The sequence below is a fragment of the Aotus nancymaae genome, unplaced genomic scaffold, assembly GCF_030222135.1.
Source record: "Aotus nancymaae isolate 86718 unplaced genomic scaffold, 86718_ANA_hifiasm-v0.15.2.pri h1tg000012l, whole genome shotgun sequence".
Taxonomy (NCBI): Eukaryota; Metazoa; Chordata; class Mammalia; order Primates; family Aotidae; genus Aotus; species Aotus nancymaae.
In genome coordinates, this window is record NW_026988423.1 from 49,652,909 (window position 1) to 49,671,423 (window position 18,515).

Here is an 18,515-nt window from a genome sequence, read left to right on the forward strand (position 1 = left end):
CTATTTTTGAGATGGAGTTTCACTCTTGTTGCCCAGGTTGGAGTGCAGTGGCGCGATCTCGGCTCACTGCAACCTCTGCCTCCCTGGTTCAAGTGATTCTCCTGCCTCAGCCTCCTGAGTAGCTGAGATTATAGGCATGCACCACCAGGCCCAGCTAACTTTTTGTATTTTTAGTAGAGATGGGTTTTCACCATGTTGGTCATGGTGGTCTTGAACTCCTGACTTTGTGATCCGCCTGCCTTAGCCTCCCAAAGTGCTGGGATAACAGGCATGAGCCACCATGCCTGGACGAGAACTCAAGTTATTTTTTTAAGAGGATTTTCCTCCCTGAGGACTCTTGCTCCCCTACTACCAAGAAGTTCTCTGAGCCAGCCCCTCAACCCCTCAACCTTCCACACCACGACCCTCTTTAGGGAGAGAAGCAAGGATTGGCTAGACAGGTGGGAGGACAGCATTTTTCTAGAGGGTATGTGTATTACTTTACTGAAGGGATTGTCTAAATTATTGCTGGACTAGAATAAACTTTAAATTTGACTGAATATTAGGGGTACGCCTCCCCCATACCACCCATCAATTTGCTGGGCTTGTGAAACATCCAAAATTAGGTATCATAATCAATAAATTGATAATAAATAACTCTAATTTCAGTGTGAGTTACATTTTATGATTTTGTTATAATAACTACAAGTAATCATTTCACTATAATATTTCAAACTTTTATTTACATTTTTTTTTTTTGAGATGGAGTCTTGCTCTGTCACCCAGGCTGGAGTGCAGTGGTATGATCTTGGCTCACTGCAACCCCTACCTCCCAGGTTCAAGTGATTTTCCTTCCTTAAGCCTCTGAGTAGCTGTGATTATAGGCACACATCACCACGCCCAGCTAATTTTTGTATTTTTAGTAGAGACAGGGTTTCACCATGTTGGCCAGGCTGGTCTCAAACTCTTGACCTCAGGTGATCCACCTGCCTCAGCCTCCCAGAGTGCTGGGATTACAGGCATGAGCCTGAGACAAGGGTTTCACTCTATTGACCAGGCTGGTCTCGATTTTCTGGGCTCAAGGTATTTTCCTGCCTTGTCCTCCCAAAGTGCTGGGATTATAGGCGTGATCACCTTTTTAATAGCAACACATCATAATGAGAGTAAAATATTTTAAAAACCACTTCCAGGCCAGGCGTAGTGGCCCATGCCTGTAATCCCAGCCCTTTGGGAGGCCAAGGCATGTGGATCACTGGGGCTCAGGAGTTCGAAGCCAGCCTGGCCAACATGGTGAAATTACCCTGCCTCTAACAAAAAATACAAAAATTTAGCCAGGCGTGGTGGCATGCGCCTGTGGTTCTAGCTACTTGGGAGGCTGAGGTGGGAGAATTGCTTGAGCCTGGGAGGCAGCCTCGCCTCTTGCAGTGAGCTGCGATCATGCCACCCTGCTTTCCACCCTGAGTGACAGAGCCAGATCCCATCTCAAAAAAAAACAGCACAAATTATTTAATATAAATGTAGCATTTTGGAAGGGATGATGCTGGGAGTGTCTAGAGATTTAATGTGTGACATGAGGACTGTAGTAAATGTAGCTGCAATATGAGGGATTTCTGCCAAATGAGAGCCTAGCTGCTCCTGCCACACACACGAGAAGTAACTACGGGAGACGACGCGTGTATTAATTGGCTTCCCTCTAAACCATTTCATTGTCTGTATGTATCCCATAGCATCATGTTGTATACCTTAAGTATACATCATATATTTTCAAACATGATAGTTAGCAGAGGCTTGATAAATACTAATTAACAGTGCTAAAAAATTACCTTTTTGTGTGTATTCAAAATCCCTGTTAATTTTATTTATTTATAGTTTTCAAATGGCCTTTAAAAGAAAAATAGGTAAATGGAAGCTTAGCCTAGATGTTTCTTGGGTATTTCAAATTTAAGATATCAGGAATCAAACCCATTATCCGACTGAGAATATGTGCTAATCTATAAGATAATTTGCTAAGACTCTTAAAGAAGAAAATCAGGGCGGGCGTGGTGGCTCATATCTGTAATCCTAGCACTTTGGGAGGCTGAGTCAGGCAGATCACTTGAGGTCAGAAGTTTGAGACCATCCTGGCCAACATAGTGAAACCTCGTCTCTACTAAAAATACAAAAATTAGCTGGCGTGGTGAGGAGCACCTGTCATCCCAGCTACTAGGAGGCTGAGGGATGAGAATCAATTGAAACCGGGAGGCAGAGGTTGCAGTGAGCCGAGACTGCACCACTTCACTCCAGCCTGGGTGACAGAGTGAGACCTTGTCTAGAAAACAAAACAAAATAAAATAAAAATGAGGGAGATGGAGAGGATGTACCACATCAAGGGAGATGATGGAGGGGCTTGGTACAGTGGCTCATGTCTGTAATCAGGGCACTTTGGGAGGCCAAGGTGGGAGGATGGTTTAAGCCGGGGATGTCCAGACAAGCCTAGGTAACATATTGAAACACTGTCTCTACTAAAAGTAAAAGGAAATTAGCCTGACATGGTGGTGTACACCTATAGTCCCAGCTATTCAAGGTGGGGGGATTGCTAAGGCAAAAAGATGCTGAGCCCAGGAGGTGGAGGCTGCAGTGAGCCATGATAGCACCGTTGCACTGCAGCCTGAGTTATGGAGCAAGACTCTGTCTCAAAAAAATATATTTTTTTAAATGGAAAAATATAAAACAGATGATGAACTGATAGATCTATAGATAGACAGATTTCCAAATGCAATGTGTGGACCCGATTGGACCCCAGTTGTGGGGACGGCCGTTAGGACAACTGGAAAAATTTGATTTTGGATCAAATATGAGATGACCTGGAATGACTGTGAATTTTCCCAGGTGTGATATCTGTGGTTACTGCGGTAATGTCGGAGAATGTTCATGTTTCCTTAGCTTTGGGAGCCTCAAATGTGTGTTTGAGGGACACAGTGCCTGCTGTCTGCAGCTTACTTCCAAACGCTCAGCAAAAGTGATGGGCGGGGAGGGAAGTGGAGAGGTACGTGGGGTGAAATGTCAACGACTGTGGATCTGGGTAAAGAGCGTACAGGTGTTCGCTGTACTATGTTTCCATTTTTATACAGCTTTGAAATTGTTCAATAAGAAAGAAAAACAAGCAAACACCCAAAAAGCGCACTGAACTCTTTGAGCTAGAGAACTAGGAGAGCACTGGGTCTCTCCAAAGCTGCTGAACAGGTAATGGCGCAGGTGAGATCAAATGTGGTTAGGCATCAGGTAACAGTCTCACTTATCAAGTGCGGGCTTGGGGATGCAGTTCTGAGAAAAAGGCTGTTCAAGTCTACCCAAGCCCTGGGATGCGGGTGTCCTGCTGGCTGGACCAAGCTACGTGCATGGGGGGCTGAATGAGGCAGGAAGAACATCATAAGAAGAGACGAGCGCTGTTCTACCCTCTAAAATTTCCAGCCATCACCAACTGCTGTGTCTTCTTTCTACGCCGGTCCCTTTTGATGTCCTTAAATCAGCTGTCTCTGTCTACAATCTCCCCAGCCTCCAGCCTCCTTCGATCACTCACTCCCTGCTCACGCTTCCAGCTGAAGAATCTCGCAAATGGAAGCCTGACCACTTGCTGTGGAGCTCTGGACCCAGGAACCCAGACTTCCACATAAGGCCCATGTCGCCTGTGTCCCAAGCGGAACCTACTACATCTCACGGCTGTATCTCTCCTGCCCTTGCCCCATGTGTTCCCTGTAACTTAATAGTTGCAACAAAATAAAATCCCCGCCAGGCATGTTGGCTCCCACCTGAAATTCCAGCACTTTGGGAGGTGGAGTTGGGTGGATTACTCGAGGTCAGGAGTTCCAGACCAGCCTGGCCAATATGGTGAAACCCTGTCTCTACTAAAAATACAGAAATTGGCTGGACGTGATGGTGTGCGCCTGTAATCCCACCTACTCGGGAGGCTGAGACAGGAGACTCGCTTGAACCTGGGAGGTGGAGGCTGCAGTGAGCTGAGATCACGCCATTGCACTCCAGCCTGGGTGACAGGGCAAGACTCTGTCTCAAAAAAAAAGAAAAAAAAAGAAATTCCTAAGACTGTACCAATACGGGCTCTTTCAGGGGCTTTGGAAATGTCTCGTTTTCTTTTCTCATCAGCCTGCTATGATCTCCCATTCTGTTTTCCCAATGGGAGAAGCTAAAGAGGTGACAGTCAATAAATCTGAAACAATAATATAATTTCTGGTTTTCTAAACATCACTGAATCTTTACACAAAGGGCTGGCAAGGCGTGTAACCTGCTCGGAGCCCCGGTCCCCTCCATGGTTGCTGTTCCCACTAATAAGTAGCCAGGGTGGACGTCCCAGGTGACTTGCCACCCACATGCCGTCTGCCAGATGGCTCAGTCCTTCTCTGGAAGGATCCGTTAGAAACCACTTCCTTCTGCCAGCCCAGACCTGCTCCTCGTGGCTTCTGCCTGATGCTGTGTTTCAAGCCTGCGATCAAGTGGCATCCCTTTGCCCCTGCCAGCCTCTCACCAAAGCACCGCACTCGTGGTACACACTTGCGGCAGTGGCAGCCCCAGACCAGCTTAGCTCTAGGAATGAGGCGACTTCCCAGAGGGGACGCATGGGCTCCTAAAGGCCATGGCGCAAACAACCTGCCCATTGCAACCACACGGGGCGCTTCTGCTCGGAATCCACCACACCTCTGTATATTCTGAGAATAGGTTCCTTTTCCAGGAGGGCTTTCACCAAGGACCCAACGGAAAACCACATCACAGAGCACAAAATCTGCACGACGCTGGGTCGGAGCAGCTGGGAAGGCACCATCTATCTGGGCAGCCCCTCTTGCCAGGAGTATTTCTTCAACGTGAGTACAGACAGAGCGATTAGCCGCGTAGGGTGGCTCAGGATAGAAAATGAACAGAAAAGCTTACCTCTCCTTGGAAGCTCTTCAGCAGCGGCGCTACCTGCTTGCGCAAATCCTGGAGCAGGAGGCAGAGGTCAGGAAGCAGCCATGTGAAGAGGAGAAAAAAGGGAAACATCGGTTAAGGCCTCCTAAAAAACAGCGTGGCAGTCAGTGCTGATCATCTATCATCTCTAAAGCAAGCCTGGGACCTCGCCCGTTCCTGCACTCCTAAAACACAAATAACGCCAACTGGCGCTCCAGCATTTAAACTCATTTAAGACTACAATGAGGTGGTCCATTTTTATTGTCGTCGTTGTTTGAGATGGAGTTTCATTCTGTTGACCAGGCTGGAGTGCAGTGGCACAATCCTGGCTCACTGCAACCTCCGCCTCCCGGGCTAGAGTCATCCTTCCATCTCAGGCTCCTAAGTAGCTGAGACTACAGGCGTATGACACCGCGCTTGGCTAATTTTTGTATTTTTTTTGGTAGAGATGGGTTTCATCATGTTGCCCAGGCTGGGGTCAAACTCCTAGGCTTAAGAGATCCGCCCACCTTAGCATCCCAAAGTGCTAGGATTACAGGCGTGAGCCACCCCACCCGGCCTACAACGATATTTTATATCTACTAAGTCCTGGTCACATACACCTCATTTTCGATGTGCTACAAACTAATGCTTTTGATGTTAGTCTAAATGAGATAATTTGCTTAGAATAAAATAGACTAGAATGGGGGTTTGACTGCTGTTCCTATCTGAAATTGACCTGGGCCACTGTGCTGTATTTTAGCTGCTTTTTTTTTTTTTTTTGAGATGGAGTCTCACTCTGTTACCCAGGCTGGAGTGCAGTGGTGTGATCTCAGCTCACTGCAACCTCTGCCTCCTGAGTTCGGGCGATTCTCTCACCTCAGCCTCCCAAGTAGCTGGGATTACAGGCGCCTGCCACCACACCTGGCTAATTTTTGTATTTTTGTAGAGATGAGGTTTCGCCATGTTGACCAGGCTGGTCTCAAACTCCTGACCTCAGGTGATCCGCCCGCCTCAGCCTCCTAAAGTGTGGGGATTACAGTTGTAAGCCATCATGCCCAGCCCACATTTTGGTTCATGAGGCCTTCTGAGAATCTAAGGAAAGCTATTGACCTTGCCCTCAGAAATAAAACTGCAAATTATTTTATCACAGCCTTCCTAAGTAAGACCTATCTCAAGACCCCAGGTAAGGAAGTCTTATACTCTATCAACATATACAGCCATATGTGGTTTATATTTAAATATAGCTTAATTAAAATTAAATAAATTGGGAAAATTCAGTTTCTCAGTTACCCTAGCCACATTTCACGGATTTGGAAGCCACTTGGAGCTGATGGCTACTGCTTCAAACCATGCAGATACAGAGCTTTTCCATCATCGCACAGGGACCTACATGACAGTCCTGTACCACAAGTTTTTGTTTTTTTGAGGCAGGATCTTGCTCTGTCACCCAGGTTGGAGTGCAGTGGTGTGATCAGAGCTCACTGCAGCCTCAACCTCCTGGATCCAAGCGATCCTCCTGCCTCAGCCTCCTGAGTAGCTGGAACTACAGGCACACACCATCATGCCTTGCTAATTTTCTTATTTTTTTTGTGGAGACAAGGGTTCTGCTATGTTGCCCAGGCTGGTCTTGAACTCCTGGACTCAAGTGATCTACCTGTCTTGACCTCCCAAAGTGCTGGGATTACAGGTGTGAGCTGCCGTGCCTGGCCACTGTACCACAAGTTTTTTGATTAATATCATCAGCCCACATTATTTTGTATTGTGATCCTATAGAAACATTTGGTCAAGGAGCATTATAATTTCCCTTTTAACTATATACTGTTCTAAAGGATGCATTTCTAAACATGCTACTATTATTTCTTCAGAGAAATCAACCCTGTTTCTTCTTCTACTAGATGATTTTCTGTATTTTTTACACCAAGTTCAAGGACAAAAAAAAAAAAAAAATCAGATTATTTGCTAATCTCTCTTTTTTTTCTTTTTCTTTTTTTTTTTCCCCCTGAGACAGGGTCTCTCTCTGTCATCCAGACTGGAGTGCAGTGGCACGATCTCGGCTCACTGTAACCTCCACCTCCCAGGTTCAAGGGATCCTTCACCTCAACCCCCAAGGTAGCTGGGACTAGAGGCATGCGCCACCACACCCAGCTAGTTTGTGTATTTTTTGTAGAAACTGGGTTTCACCATGTTGCCCAGACTGGGGCTCAAGCGACATGGCCGCCTTGGCCTCCCAAAGTGCTTCGGATTACAGGCATGAGCCACCATGCCCGGCCACCAATCTCTTTCATATAAATAAGGCTATCTGTGGTCAGCACCAGTAATAGTCCTCCAGAGGTAACCACATCCTAATAGCTGGCACCTGTGAATACGTTAGATTGCAATGGCAAAAGGGGCTTTTGCGGATGGGATTATGTTAGGGATCATGAGTCAGGAGATGATCTGGGATTATCCCGGTGGGCCTGGTGTAATCCCAGTGGTCCTTGTAAGAGAGAGGCAGGAGGCTCAGAGGACCGATACAGAGGTCGGAATGCCATAGGAATGCAGGCAGCCCGAGAAGCTGGAAACTGCCAGGAAACTGATTCTCCCCCAGAGCTTCTAATAGGAACACAACTCTGGCTGACACACTGATTCCAGCCTGGGAAATCCCATTTTGGACTCCTGAACTCCAGCACTGTAGGACAATAAATTTCTGTTGTTTGAAGCCACTTGGCATATGGCAGGTTGCGACAGCAGCAACAGGAAGCTAACACACCACCGCATTTCACCCATTGCGCTTTTCAGAAATGTAGAGGGCAAAATAGAACACAAAGGGAAACAAGGGAAAAGAGAGTGGATGGGGTAAAGACTGATGGAAGAAAGATTACTGTGTGATCCCAGCAGGGCCCAGGGAACACTACCACAGGGCCTGGCACACAGTGGGGACTTGAAAAGACATGGAATGGGTGCCGAGGGAACGAATGAAAGGCCAGATACGGACAGGCTCGGTGGCTCAAGCCTGTAATCCCAGCACTTTGGAAGGCCGAGGCGAGTGGATCACCTGAGGTCAGGAGTTCGAGACCAGCCTGGCCAGCATGGCAAAGCTCCGTCTCTACTAAAAATACAAAAGTTAGCTGGGTGTGATGGTGCATGCCTGTAGTCCCGGCCTTACTCAGGAGGCTGAGGTGGGAGGATCACTTAAACCCCAGAGGCAGAGGTTGCAGTGAGCTGAGATTGCACCACTGCCCTCTAGCCTGGGTGACAAAGTGAAACTCTGACTCAAAAAAAAAAAAAAAAAAAAAAAGGCTTAACAAGGGTCCAGATTCAGAGAGGAAAGAAAGAGACAAGGCAGATGAGGTTATGGAATGAGATGAGAAAGCCAGTGGGGCTGAGAGATGTGAGATCACAGCAGAGAAATGGAAGCGGGCAGAGCTTGATGGAGGAGGGCAGGGGGCTGGGGGGCAGGGGCCACGCTAAGCCCTGATCGGCAGTGCACCTTACCAGGCCTGCCTCCCCGGGTTGCCCCCAACCGTGCCAACCTGGCACAGGCCCAGCCTCACACAATCACCAGCTCTGAGAAGTACAGGAGATGATACAATTATTTCTATATTCTATTATAGCATTCCAGAAAGGCAGAAGCAGAAGGGCTATGCCTTTCATAATGTCCTTAAATAAAGCACACTCCTCTCACCCCATCCATGAAGTTTTTCCCCTTTTGAGCATATTCACTCTCCTAACAGACCTACTAAAATAACCTTTTTGATATTAAAGCTGAATGTGTGTTTGTACACATACTCATGCACACACACATATTTAAAGACAGTTGAAGAGAGAAAAAACCGCTATATATTCACACGTATCATACACAAACTGATATATATGTACTTCAAGCCGCCAGCCAAAAATCACTCATTCTAATTTCATCTTTGGCAGTTTGAGAAATTCCTGATCCAATTCTGCTGCCTGCAAATATTATTCAGTTTTGTGCTAAACTAAGAACACAGATACAAAGATGTTCCATTCCGGCCAGGCTCGGTGGCTCACTCCTATAATCCCAGCACATTGGGAGGCTAAGGTGGGAGGACTGCTTGAGCTGAGGAGTTCGAGACCAGCCTGGGTAATACAGCGCCTGTAGTCCCAGATGCTCCGGAGGCTGAGGCAGGAGAATCCCTTGGACCCGGGGTGGGGGTAGGGGGTTGAGGCTGCAGTGAGCCAAGATTGAGCCATTGTACTCCAGCTTGGGCGACAGAGACTCTGTTCCAAAAAAGATGCTCAATTCTGACCCACAGGATTCTCCACTGTCAGTTAGCAAGGACATGATATGATTGACTACCTTTCTAGAACAGCTGCTGTCTGGACAGCACCAGAAAATGCAGACTCTGCCACGTACTGGTCCTCAGGCATACCTGTGCAATCCTTCTTTGTGATCATAAACTGGAAAAAGTGGGGTTCAGGTTGGTCAAAACCACAGTGGAATGAATGATAATGAGGCAGAGAACACGTATTTAAAAACTTTTTTTTTTCACATGGAGTCTCGCTCTGTCGCCTAGGCTGGAGTGCAGTGATGTGATCTCAGCTCACTGCAACCTCCACCTCCTGGGTTCAAGCAATTCTTCTGGCTCAGCCTCCCAAGTAGCTGGGATTACAGGTGTGAGCCACCCTGCCCTGCTAATTTTTGTATTTTTAGTAGAAACAGGGTTTCGCCATGTTGGCCAGGCTGGTCTCGAACTCCTCACCTCAAGTAACCTGCCCACCTCAGCCTCCCAAAGTGCAGGGATTACAGGCTTGGGCCACCAGACCTGACTATGTTTTAAAACTTAATTACTGGCCGGGCGCGGTGGCTCAAGCCTGTAATCCCAGCACTTTGGGAGGCCGAGGCGGGTGGATCACGAGGTCAAGAGATCGAGACCATCCTGGTCAACATGGTGAAACCCCGTCTCTACTAATACAAAAAATTAGCTGGGCACGGTGGCGTGTGCCTGTAATCCCAGCTACTCAGGAGGCTGAGGCAGGAGAATTGCCTGAACCCAGGAGGCGGAGATTGCGGTGAGCCGAGATCGCGCCATTGCGCTCCAGCCTGGGTATCAAGAGCAAAACTCCGTCTCAAAAAAAAAAAAAAAAAAAAAAACTTAATTACTTAGAGTTACACACTTAATTCAGTTACAGGTTTGTCAGTGATGTTTCCACCTTGCTTCCATCCCATCCCATCTGTTGAGCAAAAAGCAACACACATCTTAATGCACAGAGAGTGATGTCCTTGAGATAATTCCTATCAGATGTCTGTGGGCGAAAGCCAAAATAGCTCATATGTCAACCTTCTCTTCTGAGTACACTGCAAGTAAATAATGTTTACACAGAGATGTTTCTATGTGAAAGGATTTCCATTAGTCTCTCCTTTTTTTTTTTTTTTTTTTTTTTCCGAGACAGTGTCTCGTTCTTCCATCCAGGCTGGAGTGCAGTGGTGCAATCATAGCTCACTACAACCTTGTTCTCCCGGGCAGGAGCAATCCTCCCATCTCAGCCTCCAGAATAGCTGGGACTATAGGCATGCGCCACTATGTCCGGCTAATTTTTGCATGTTTTGTAGAGACGGGGTTTCGCCATGTTGCCCAGGCTGATCTCAAACTCTTAGGCTCAAGGGATCCACCCACCACTGCCTCCCAGAGTGCTGGGATTACAGGCGTGAGCTACTGTGGCCGGATTTCCATTATTCTCGAAACTGCTGATTCACAACTCAGTTTTTAGGTCAGAGAACCGAACACCAAAATGCTATTAAGGAATTTTCTAGGTAATGCAAATTGCTGAAGGAAACCATTTTGATGTAAAAGCAAAATAAGAGACAAATAAAATGGTCATGCAGTGTTCAATTGTACCTGCAATGTACGAGTGCAAATCTTGACACATACACTCCCGGGGCCCTCTCTGGAAGGCTCTGCTCCCTCTTAGGGCCTCATGCTCCCAATCCCTGTGAGCTCTCTTCTGCTCCCCACATCCCAGAGTCTTGTGCCAGGGACCCAGAGCTGGTGACACACTGAGCTGCCTTGCGGAGGTCCACCTCTGTGTGCAGGAGCGAGAGGCTCCGGGGACACTGTATATATTTGCAACAAGCAGCTCGCTGGAATCAGCACAAACACATGCATACACAGAAGGAGGCTGTGAATTACAAACACATCTCCAAAGTTAGCAAGTCATCTCTATTTTTAAAATATTTGGGCTAGACGTGGTGGCTCACGCCTGTAATCTCAGCACTTTGGGAGGCCGAGGCGGGTGGAGCACCTGAGGTCAGGAGTTCGAGACCAGCCCGACCAACATGGAGAAACCTGGTCTCTACTAAAAAAATACAAAATATATAATTTCTGTGGTGGCACATGCCTGTAATCCCAGCTACTCGGGAGGCTGAGGCAGGAGAACTGCTTGAACCCGGGAGTTGGAGGCTGCGGTGTGCCAAGATTGCACTCCAGCCTGGGGAACAAAAGTGAAACTCCGAAAAAAGTCTGGTAACTCACGCCTGTAATCCCAGCACTTTGGGAGGCCAAAGCAGGAGGCTTGCTTGAGCCCACACATTCGAGACCAGCCTGGGCAACATGGTGAAACTCCGTCTCTAAAAAAAAAATACAAAAATTAGTGGAGCATGATCTCAGCTGTAATCCCAGCACTCTGGGAGGCTGAGGTGGGTGGATCATTTAAGCCTCGGAGTCTGAGATCAGCCTGTACAAGCCTGCGCAGGCTTGTAGTCCTATTTAGTTTGGCAGCTGAGGTGGGAGAGTGGCTTGTACTTAGGAGTCTGGGACTGCAGAGACCTATGATCGTGCCACTACGCTCCAGCTTGAGTGACACAGCCATGAAAAAAAAATCCGGTAATCCAGATTTTTTTGGATTTTTTTTCACTCTACGGTAACTTGGACGCTTTTCTGGGAAATAACCCCGACTGTGTTGAAGAGGTGCCACATCTCTTGATGGTATCCCATCCTCTACAGGGACAGCTCAGGGGTGGGAGCCTTTCTGCTTTGGTGAAAACGTTAGTCTTTCCAAGAGCACTGGGGCAGGGTGGGCATAGTGAGGGGCTGAACTGGGTCACTTCTGAAAGACTTGATTCTGACTCTTGCAAGATTGTTGCCAACGGTGCTAGAGGCAGGGACACTTAGAGACCTGACCCTGTGGCTCGGCCTGTTCAGTCGTCACCTTCTGTTCCAGACCTGCCCCACCCACCTGGGATAATGCTCTGCTCTTGCCTCTTCCCTGGTCTGAGCTCACATTTTCTTTTTCTTTTTTTTTTTTTCAGACGGAGTTTCGCTTGTCGCCCAGGCTGGAGTGTAGTGGTGCGATCTCAGCTTTCTACAACCTCCGCCTCCCAGGTTCAAGCGATTCTCCTGCCTCAGCTTCCCAAGTAGCTGGGATCACAGGCACCTGCCACCACGTCTGGCTAATTTTTGTATTTTCAGTAGAGACGGGGTTTCACCACGTTGGCCAAGCTGGTCTCCAACTCCACCTGCCTTGAGAGTTCCACCTGCCTGGGCCTCCCAAAGTGTGGGAATCACAGGCGTGAGCCACTGTGCCCGGCCAATTATTGGCAAAAGAAAAAATGTTCTTCGTATTTATTTTCCTGGATGTCATTTAAGATAGCTGGAAGTCTCCCTTATCCATGTATACAACAGCCCAGACCACATACAGAGTCTTAAAAAACAAAACAATATACATTATGTGATATATGGATTGTAGACCTCAACTTAAAATCCAGTTCAGTGAAAAATGAAGTTTCTTTAGTTCCAGGACACCAAAACTGTCACTTCCCATCTCATCTGAAGATGAACCATGTGGCCATCAATGTGGCATCGTGCCTTTGGTTACTTTTATAGATGAAGACATACTCCTTCTAGTCCTTGTGATAGAACAGGGCAACTTTAAATGGCATTGAAACTGAAATATTAAATAAAAAATATCTTTCTATATAACAGCAGACAGTAAGTATGTCCTGGCAATTTCTCAAAGATTTCAGTTCACAGGTTTGAGAAAAATTCCATTAGCTTTAATTATTTATCAGCAGTCAATTTAGATTACTGTTCTTGACCTATTTTTACAGTGTATGGGCCACGCAGCAATGAAATAAATGGATAGTCTTTTTCTAGAATGGCTGATTTTCTGAAATAATAGAAATCTGGTTTAAAGGAGGAATGAAACCCCAAACATATAATTACCACAATATATAACCCGCCACGCTGCTTTTGTAGTTGGATAAAACGCACATCTTTGTGAGTTTTTTGGTTATTAAATAAGATTATCTTGAAAGGGATAAACTCGCTCCTGCTGTAATTTCTTTCCATTTAAATGTCTTTGCACCATTTAAGACACGTTCCAGGTCCTGGCAGAAAGTCTCCAACGCTGATGCTGTGGTTTTTGTGTGGTGCGTGGTTCAACTCCACGATGGGAAGGGCTGTCTTTGGGGGACTGCAGGGGTCGGGAGCCGAGATGAGGGTGCAGGGTTTGAACATAGGGTGCCTGCTGGTAAGCAGCGAGGGGTACCCTGAAGCCACAGAGTTCCTGAGCAACAGGGAATGTCAAGACTTGTCTGATGATGAGGCCGGGCGCGGTGGCTCACACCTGTAATCCCAGCACTTTGGGAGGCTGAGGCAGGTGGGTCGCGTGAGGTCAGGAGTTCAAGACCAGCTTGGCCAACATGGCGAAACTCTATCTCTATTAAAAATACCAAAAAACCAGCCGGGAGTGTTAGCTGGCGTCTGTAATCCCAGCAACTCAGGAAGATGAGGCAGGAGAATCTCCCGAATCCAGGAGGCGGAGATTGCAGTGAGCCGAAATCGCGCCACTGCACTCCACTCCAGCCTCAGCAACAGAATGAGACTATGTTTCAAAAGGAATAAAATAAAATAAAAAAAAGCCTTGTCTGATGATGAGAAGCAGGCAGGGGTTGGGTGTTTATCTCAGTGGAAATGCCTGAATGTGCACCGAGGAGGATAAAGGCTGAGGATGATGCAAAGGACGCGGAAGAAGGGCGGATTCGAACTCCACAGAGTCCTCAATCTGGCAGCACGCGGCCACGGCTCAGGATCATGGCGGAGCCTGGAGGCCAATGCCGCTAAGCCGGTGATCCTGCAAGTGGGGTCTGGGGACTCCTGGCTCCCCAGATCCTTTCAAGGGTCCACAAGGTCAAAACTCCTCTTGTTACCTGCCTTTTCCCGCAAGCGTACAGTGGAGTTTTCTAGCTGGCTGTGATGTGTGATGCCAGCTTCACTCTGACACCAGTGGTGCCTGTATCTGTGTGGTCCTGTGCTTTGCAGACTCCTCAGCTTTCACGTCTAATGCAATCAGTACTGACAGATACAACACGTACACGCGCACATGCACACAAGCTCTCCGGAGCCCCCAATTTTAAGAGACTGAAACTTCTGAGAAATGGTTGCACGAAGCCTTCTTCTGGTCTCAGAGCTGAGAACTGTTCAGTGTCAAGGGCAAGCCGATTGTCCACTCTGAGATCCCATGTGGCCTTGGGGCAGCTCAGACAGGACACCTGGAGCCTCACTGGCATCTGGAGATCAGATACCCCACTGAGAGGGGCGTGCAAGTGCCAGCTCCAGTAGCCTGGGTTGGCATCTGCCCTGCCTGGTCTCCAAAGCCATGTGTCCTGCGCTGGCCCACCTGGCACAGGGATTTCTCCTCGTGGCCAGGGGATCAGTGGTGGGAAAGGAGAGAAGCCAAACGGAGGCTCCATTGGTTAATTCTCTTAAATAAGTCTGATTTGCCTCTAGGTCTGATTTAAAAATATTCTTCCAAGTCCCTTTCTGAATAACTGCTCATGTCTAAACCTCTGACTGGACATAGTGGCTCACACCTGTAATCCCAGCATGTTGGGAGGCCCAGACAGGAGGACTGCTTGAAGCCAGGAGTTCAAGACCAGTCTGGGCAACATAGGGAGACTCCTGCTCTACATAAAATTTCTAAAAAATTACCTGGGCATGGTGGCAAGCGCCTACAGTCCCAGCTACTCAGGAGCGGGCGGTGGGAGGATCGCTTGATCCCAGGAGGTTGAGGCTGCAGTGAGCTATGATCATGCCACTGCACTCCAGCCTGGGTGACAGAGCAAGACTTCATCTCAGAAATAAACAAATCTCTAGTTACATTTCAGAACTTTGAAAACACAGCTGTGATTTATTGATGTATCTATATATCAACAGATTTAGAATTTGTCAAAGAGAGGAAACACATGTTATACATATTATATTTTATTTTTTATTTGTTTGAGATGGAGTCTTGCTCTGTTGCCCAGGCTGGAGTGCAGTGGCGCGATCTCGGCTCACTGCAACCTCCGCCTCCCAGGCTCAAGCGATTCTCCTGCCTCGGCCTCCTGAGTAGCTGGGATTACAGGTGCGTGTCACCATACCTGGCTAATTTTTTTTATTTTTTAGTAGTGATGGGGTTTCTCTATTTGGGCCAGGCTGGTCTCAAACTCCTGACCTCAAGTGATCTACCCATCTTGGCCTACCAAAGTGCTGGGATTATAGAAGTGAGCCACCATGCCTGGCCCATGTATTATAATTTATTCAAAAACAATTTCAGTGATTACTACAAGAAGTGATTGAGAGAGTCACAGTCCCTGCCCTCAGGGAGCTTATGTCCTAGCGAGAGTGGTGAGATCTCAATTTCTAGGAGACATTTGAGGAGATGTCATCCTGAGGAGACACTTGAGAACAGAATGGTCTTCCTCCATTCTATTCCTGGGGCCACGGATGGTGCTAGGTTCAGGGCAGACGCTCAGTGAATACTTGCAGGTGAAATCAATGAACAAAGAGATGCCCTTCCCAGAGACTCCATCCTTGAGATGGAGTCTCACTTTGTCACCCAGGCTGGAGTGCACTGGTGTGATCTCGGCTCACTGCAACCTCCTCCTCCCAACTTCAAGCGATTCTCTTGCTTCAACCTCCTGAATAGCTGGGATTACAGGTGTGTGACACCATGCCTGGCTAATTTTTGTATTTTTAGTAGAGACAGGGTTTCACCATGTTGGCCAGGGTGGTCTCAAACTCTTGACCTCAGGTGATCTACCCGCCTTGGCCTCCCAAAGTGCTGGGATTACAGGTGTGAGCTACCATACCCAGCCCAAACTAACTATTTATGGACACTGCTGGCAAGAGGACTCCTCTGCTAGACGAGGACGGACCCCAAAGGCACCATTTCGCCCTAGGACTCTGTGAAGCCAACCAGGACCTGTGACTCTGACTTTTGCCACTGTGTCATTTACTCCAGATCACAGGCCCTGCTAACTTTTAGACAAATGGGATATTTAAAATCAGAATGCAGATGAATCCTTCCTTTTAGTACTTTTAAGAGTCTATCTGTAAGAATAATCAGAGATGGAGGCAGAGATTTATGCACAAGAATGTTCCGCATGTGTTTAGAACCGAGACAAACTAGAAAAAAACCACGTGGATTCCGACACCAGGGGAGTACTTATTACAGAATTTTACAAAAGCAATACAATCGCATATTGGGTAGTGGGTATAAACATTTGAAGGAAACGAGGTCTCGCTCTGTCATCCAGGCTGGAATGTAGTGGCACGATCATAGCTCACTGTAGCCTGGAGTTAGCATGATTATTTTTCGAAGAACAGCAAAGACCTGGAATGATGCACATGACTTCCATTTATTTGACAAATGTTTGTTGAGGAGCTATTGTGGGCCTTCTGGCCCTGTTTGCAGGGCTCCTTCAATCATGAACAGAGCCCACAGGTTGCTGTGCTTCCTGGGTTTCTGTTGCGTGGTGGGTGAGATACGAGTCAAATCACCACTTACATGGATGACACTTACTTGTGGCCAGTGCTACAGAGGGGGCACGTGGTACAAAGGGAGTTTAAGAGGCAGACCTGGCCGGGAATAGGGGCACATGCCTGTCATCCCAGCACTGTGGGAGGCTGAGGTGGGAGGACTTCTTGAGCTCTGGAGCTCGACACCAGCCTGAGCAACAGAGCAAGACCCTGTCTCTACTAAAAATTAAAAAAAATTAGCTGGGTATAGTGGCATGTGCCTGTAGTCCCAGCTACTTGGGAGGCTAAGGGAGGATCACTTGAGCCCAGTAGGTCGAGACCAGCCTGGGCAACACAGCAAGATCCCATCTCTACAAAAACATTTTAAAAAGTAGCCAGGTGTGGTGGCATGTGCCTGTAACCCCAGCTACTTGGGAGGCTGAGGTGGGAGGATTGCTTGAGCCTAGGGGGGTCAAGGCTGCAGTGAGTCGTGATTGCGCCGCTGCACTCCAGCCTGGTGACAGAGTAAGATCCTGCTTCCGAAAAACAGAAAGAAAAAGAAAAAAAGAGGCAGACCTGACCCGAGACAGCAGAGAAGGCTCCTTTGGAGAAGGGGCACCTGAGCTCAGATCTGGAAAACGCGTAGCGGGTGGATGCGTGAAAGTAGCCATGAACTTTTATAAAGCGTGTTCAGTCTGACCCCAACATTACAGCAATGAATCTCACACACATATATGCATTTGGACAAGAACACCAGGAAAGACATTGGTATGAAATGGGAGATAGAGCCTTCCTCCCTCCCTCTCTTCCTGTCTTCCTCCCTTCCTCCCTCCCTCCTTCCTTCCTTTCTTTTTTTTGAGATGGAGTTTTGCTCTTGTTGCCCAGGCTGGAGTGCAATGGCGTGATCTCCGCTCACTGCACCCTCTGCCTCCCAGGTTCAAGCAATTCTTCTGCCTCAGCCTCCCGAGTGGGGTTATAGGCACGCGCCACCACGACCGGCTAATTTTTTTATTTTTAGTAGAGATGGGGTTTTTCCATGTTGGTTGGGCTGGTCTCAAACTCCTGACCAGGTGATCTGTCCGCCTCGGTCTCCCAAAGCGCTGGGATTACAGGCGTAAGCCACCGTGCCTGGTCGAAATGGGAGATGTTTCTAAGTGAACACAATTACAGCTTTTCTTTTTCCTTTGTCTTTAAATTGTATCCTTTTGGCTGGACGCAGAGGCTCATGCCTGTATTCCCAGCACTTTGGAAGGCCAAGGTGGACGGATCACCTGAGGTCAGGAGTTCAAGACCAGCCTGACCAACATGGTGAAACCCTGTCTCTACCAAAAATAGAAAAATTAGCTGGGCATGGTAGGCTGTGCCTGTAGTCCCAGCTACTTGGGAAGCTGAGGTGGGAGAACTGCGTGAGCCTGGGAGGCAGAGGGTGCAGTGAGCCGAGATTGCACTACTGCACTCCAGCCTGGGCAACAGAGGGAGACTCCATCTCAAAAATAAAAAATAAAATAAAATGAAACCAGATTTCAGGCACTCCTCTCGCAGTTCCAGTTTCATTTTCTTTGTTTCTCCACCTGGATGCCTGACTTCACGTTTATTCATCACTTGCGTGCAACTAGCTTACCTAAAATTAAGTGGCTTGAAAAGGACAGCCTTTTGTCTTAGCTACATAATCAGTGCATATTGTTTAGTAACGTTACTAGCTTCACAGAGCTGCTCAGAGGAATGATAAATAATGAATGATGGGTAAATCTACTTGTAGACACAAAGCTCGGTGCACATGCTTTCTGGGACACTCACTCAAACACACAAATGGAAACCGAGGCAGGATCCTGGCAAGGCACCTGGTCACCCATGTGCAGCCCGAAAGATCTAAGTGGTGACCTCACGATTTTT

General features: G+C 47.7%; 1 protein-coding gene across 6 annotated transcripts in view; it reads right to left on the reverse strand.

The window, feature by feature from the left end:
- Nucleotides 1-18,515, reverse strand: part of CUX1 (cut like homeobox 1) — a 465,449-nt gene that overhangs the window by 250,965 nt on the left and 195,969 nt on the right. For all 6 annotated transcript variants that reach the window (XM_064375707.1, XM_064375706.1, XM_064375705.1 and 3 more), the window contains exon 3: nucleotides 4,900-4,947. In XM_064375707.1, the coding sequence (XP_064231777.1) occupies nucleotides 4,900-4,947 (48 nt within the window). The remainder of the gene's footprint in view (nucleotides 1-4,899; nucleotides 4,948-18,515) is intronic.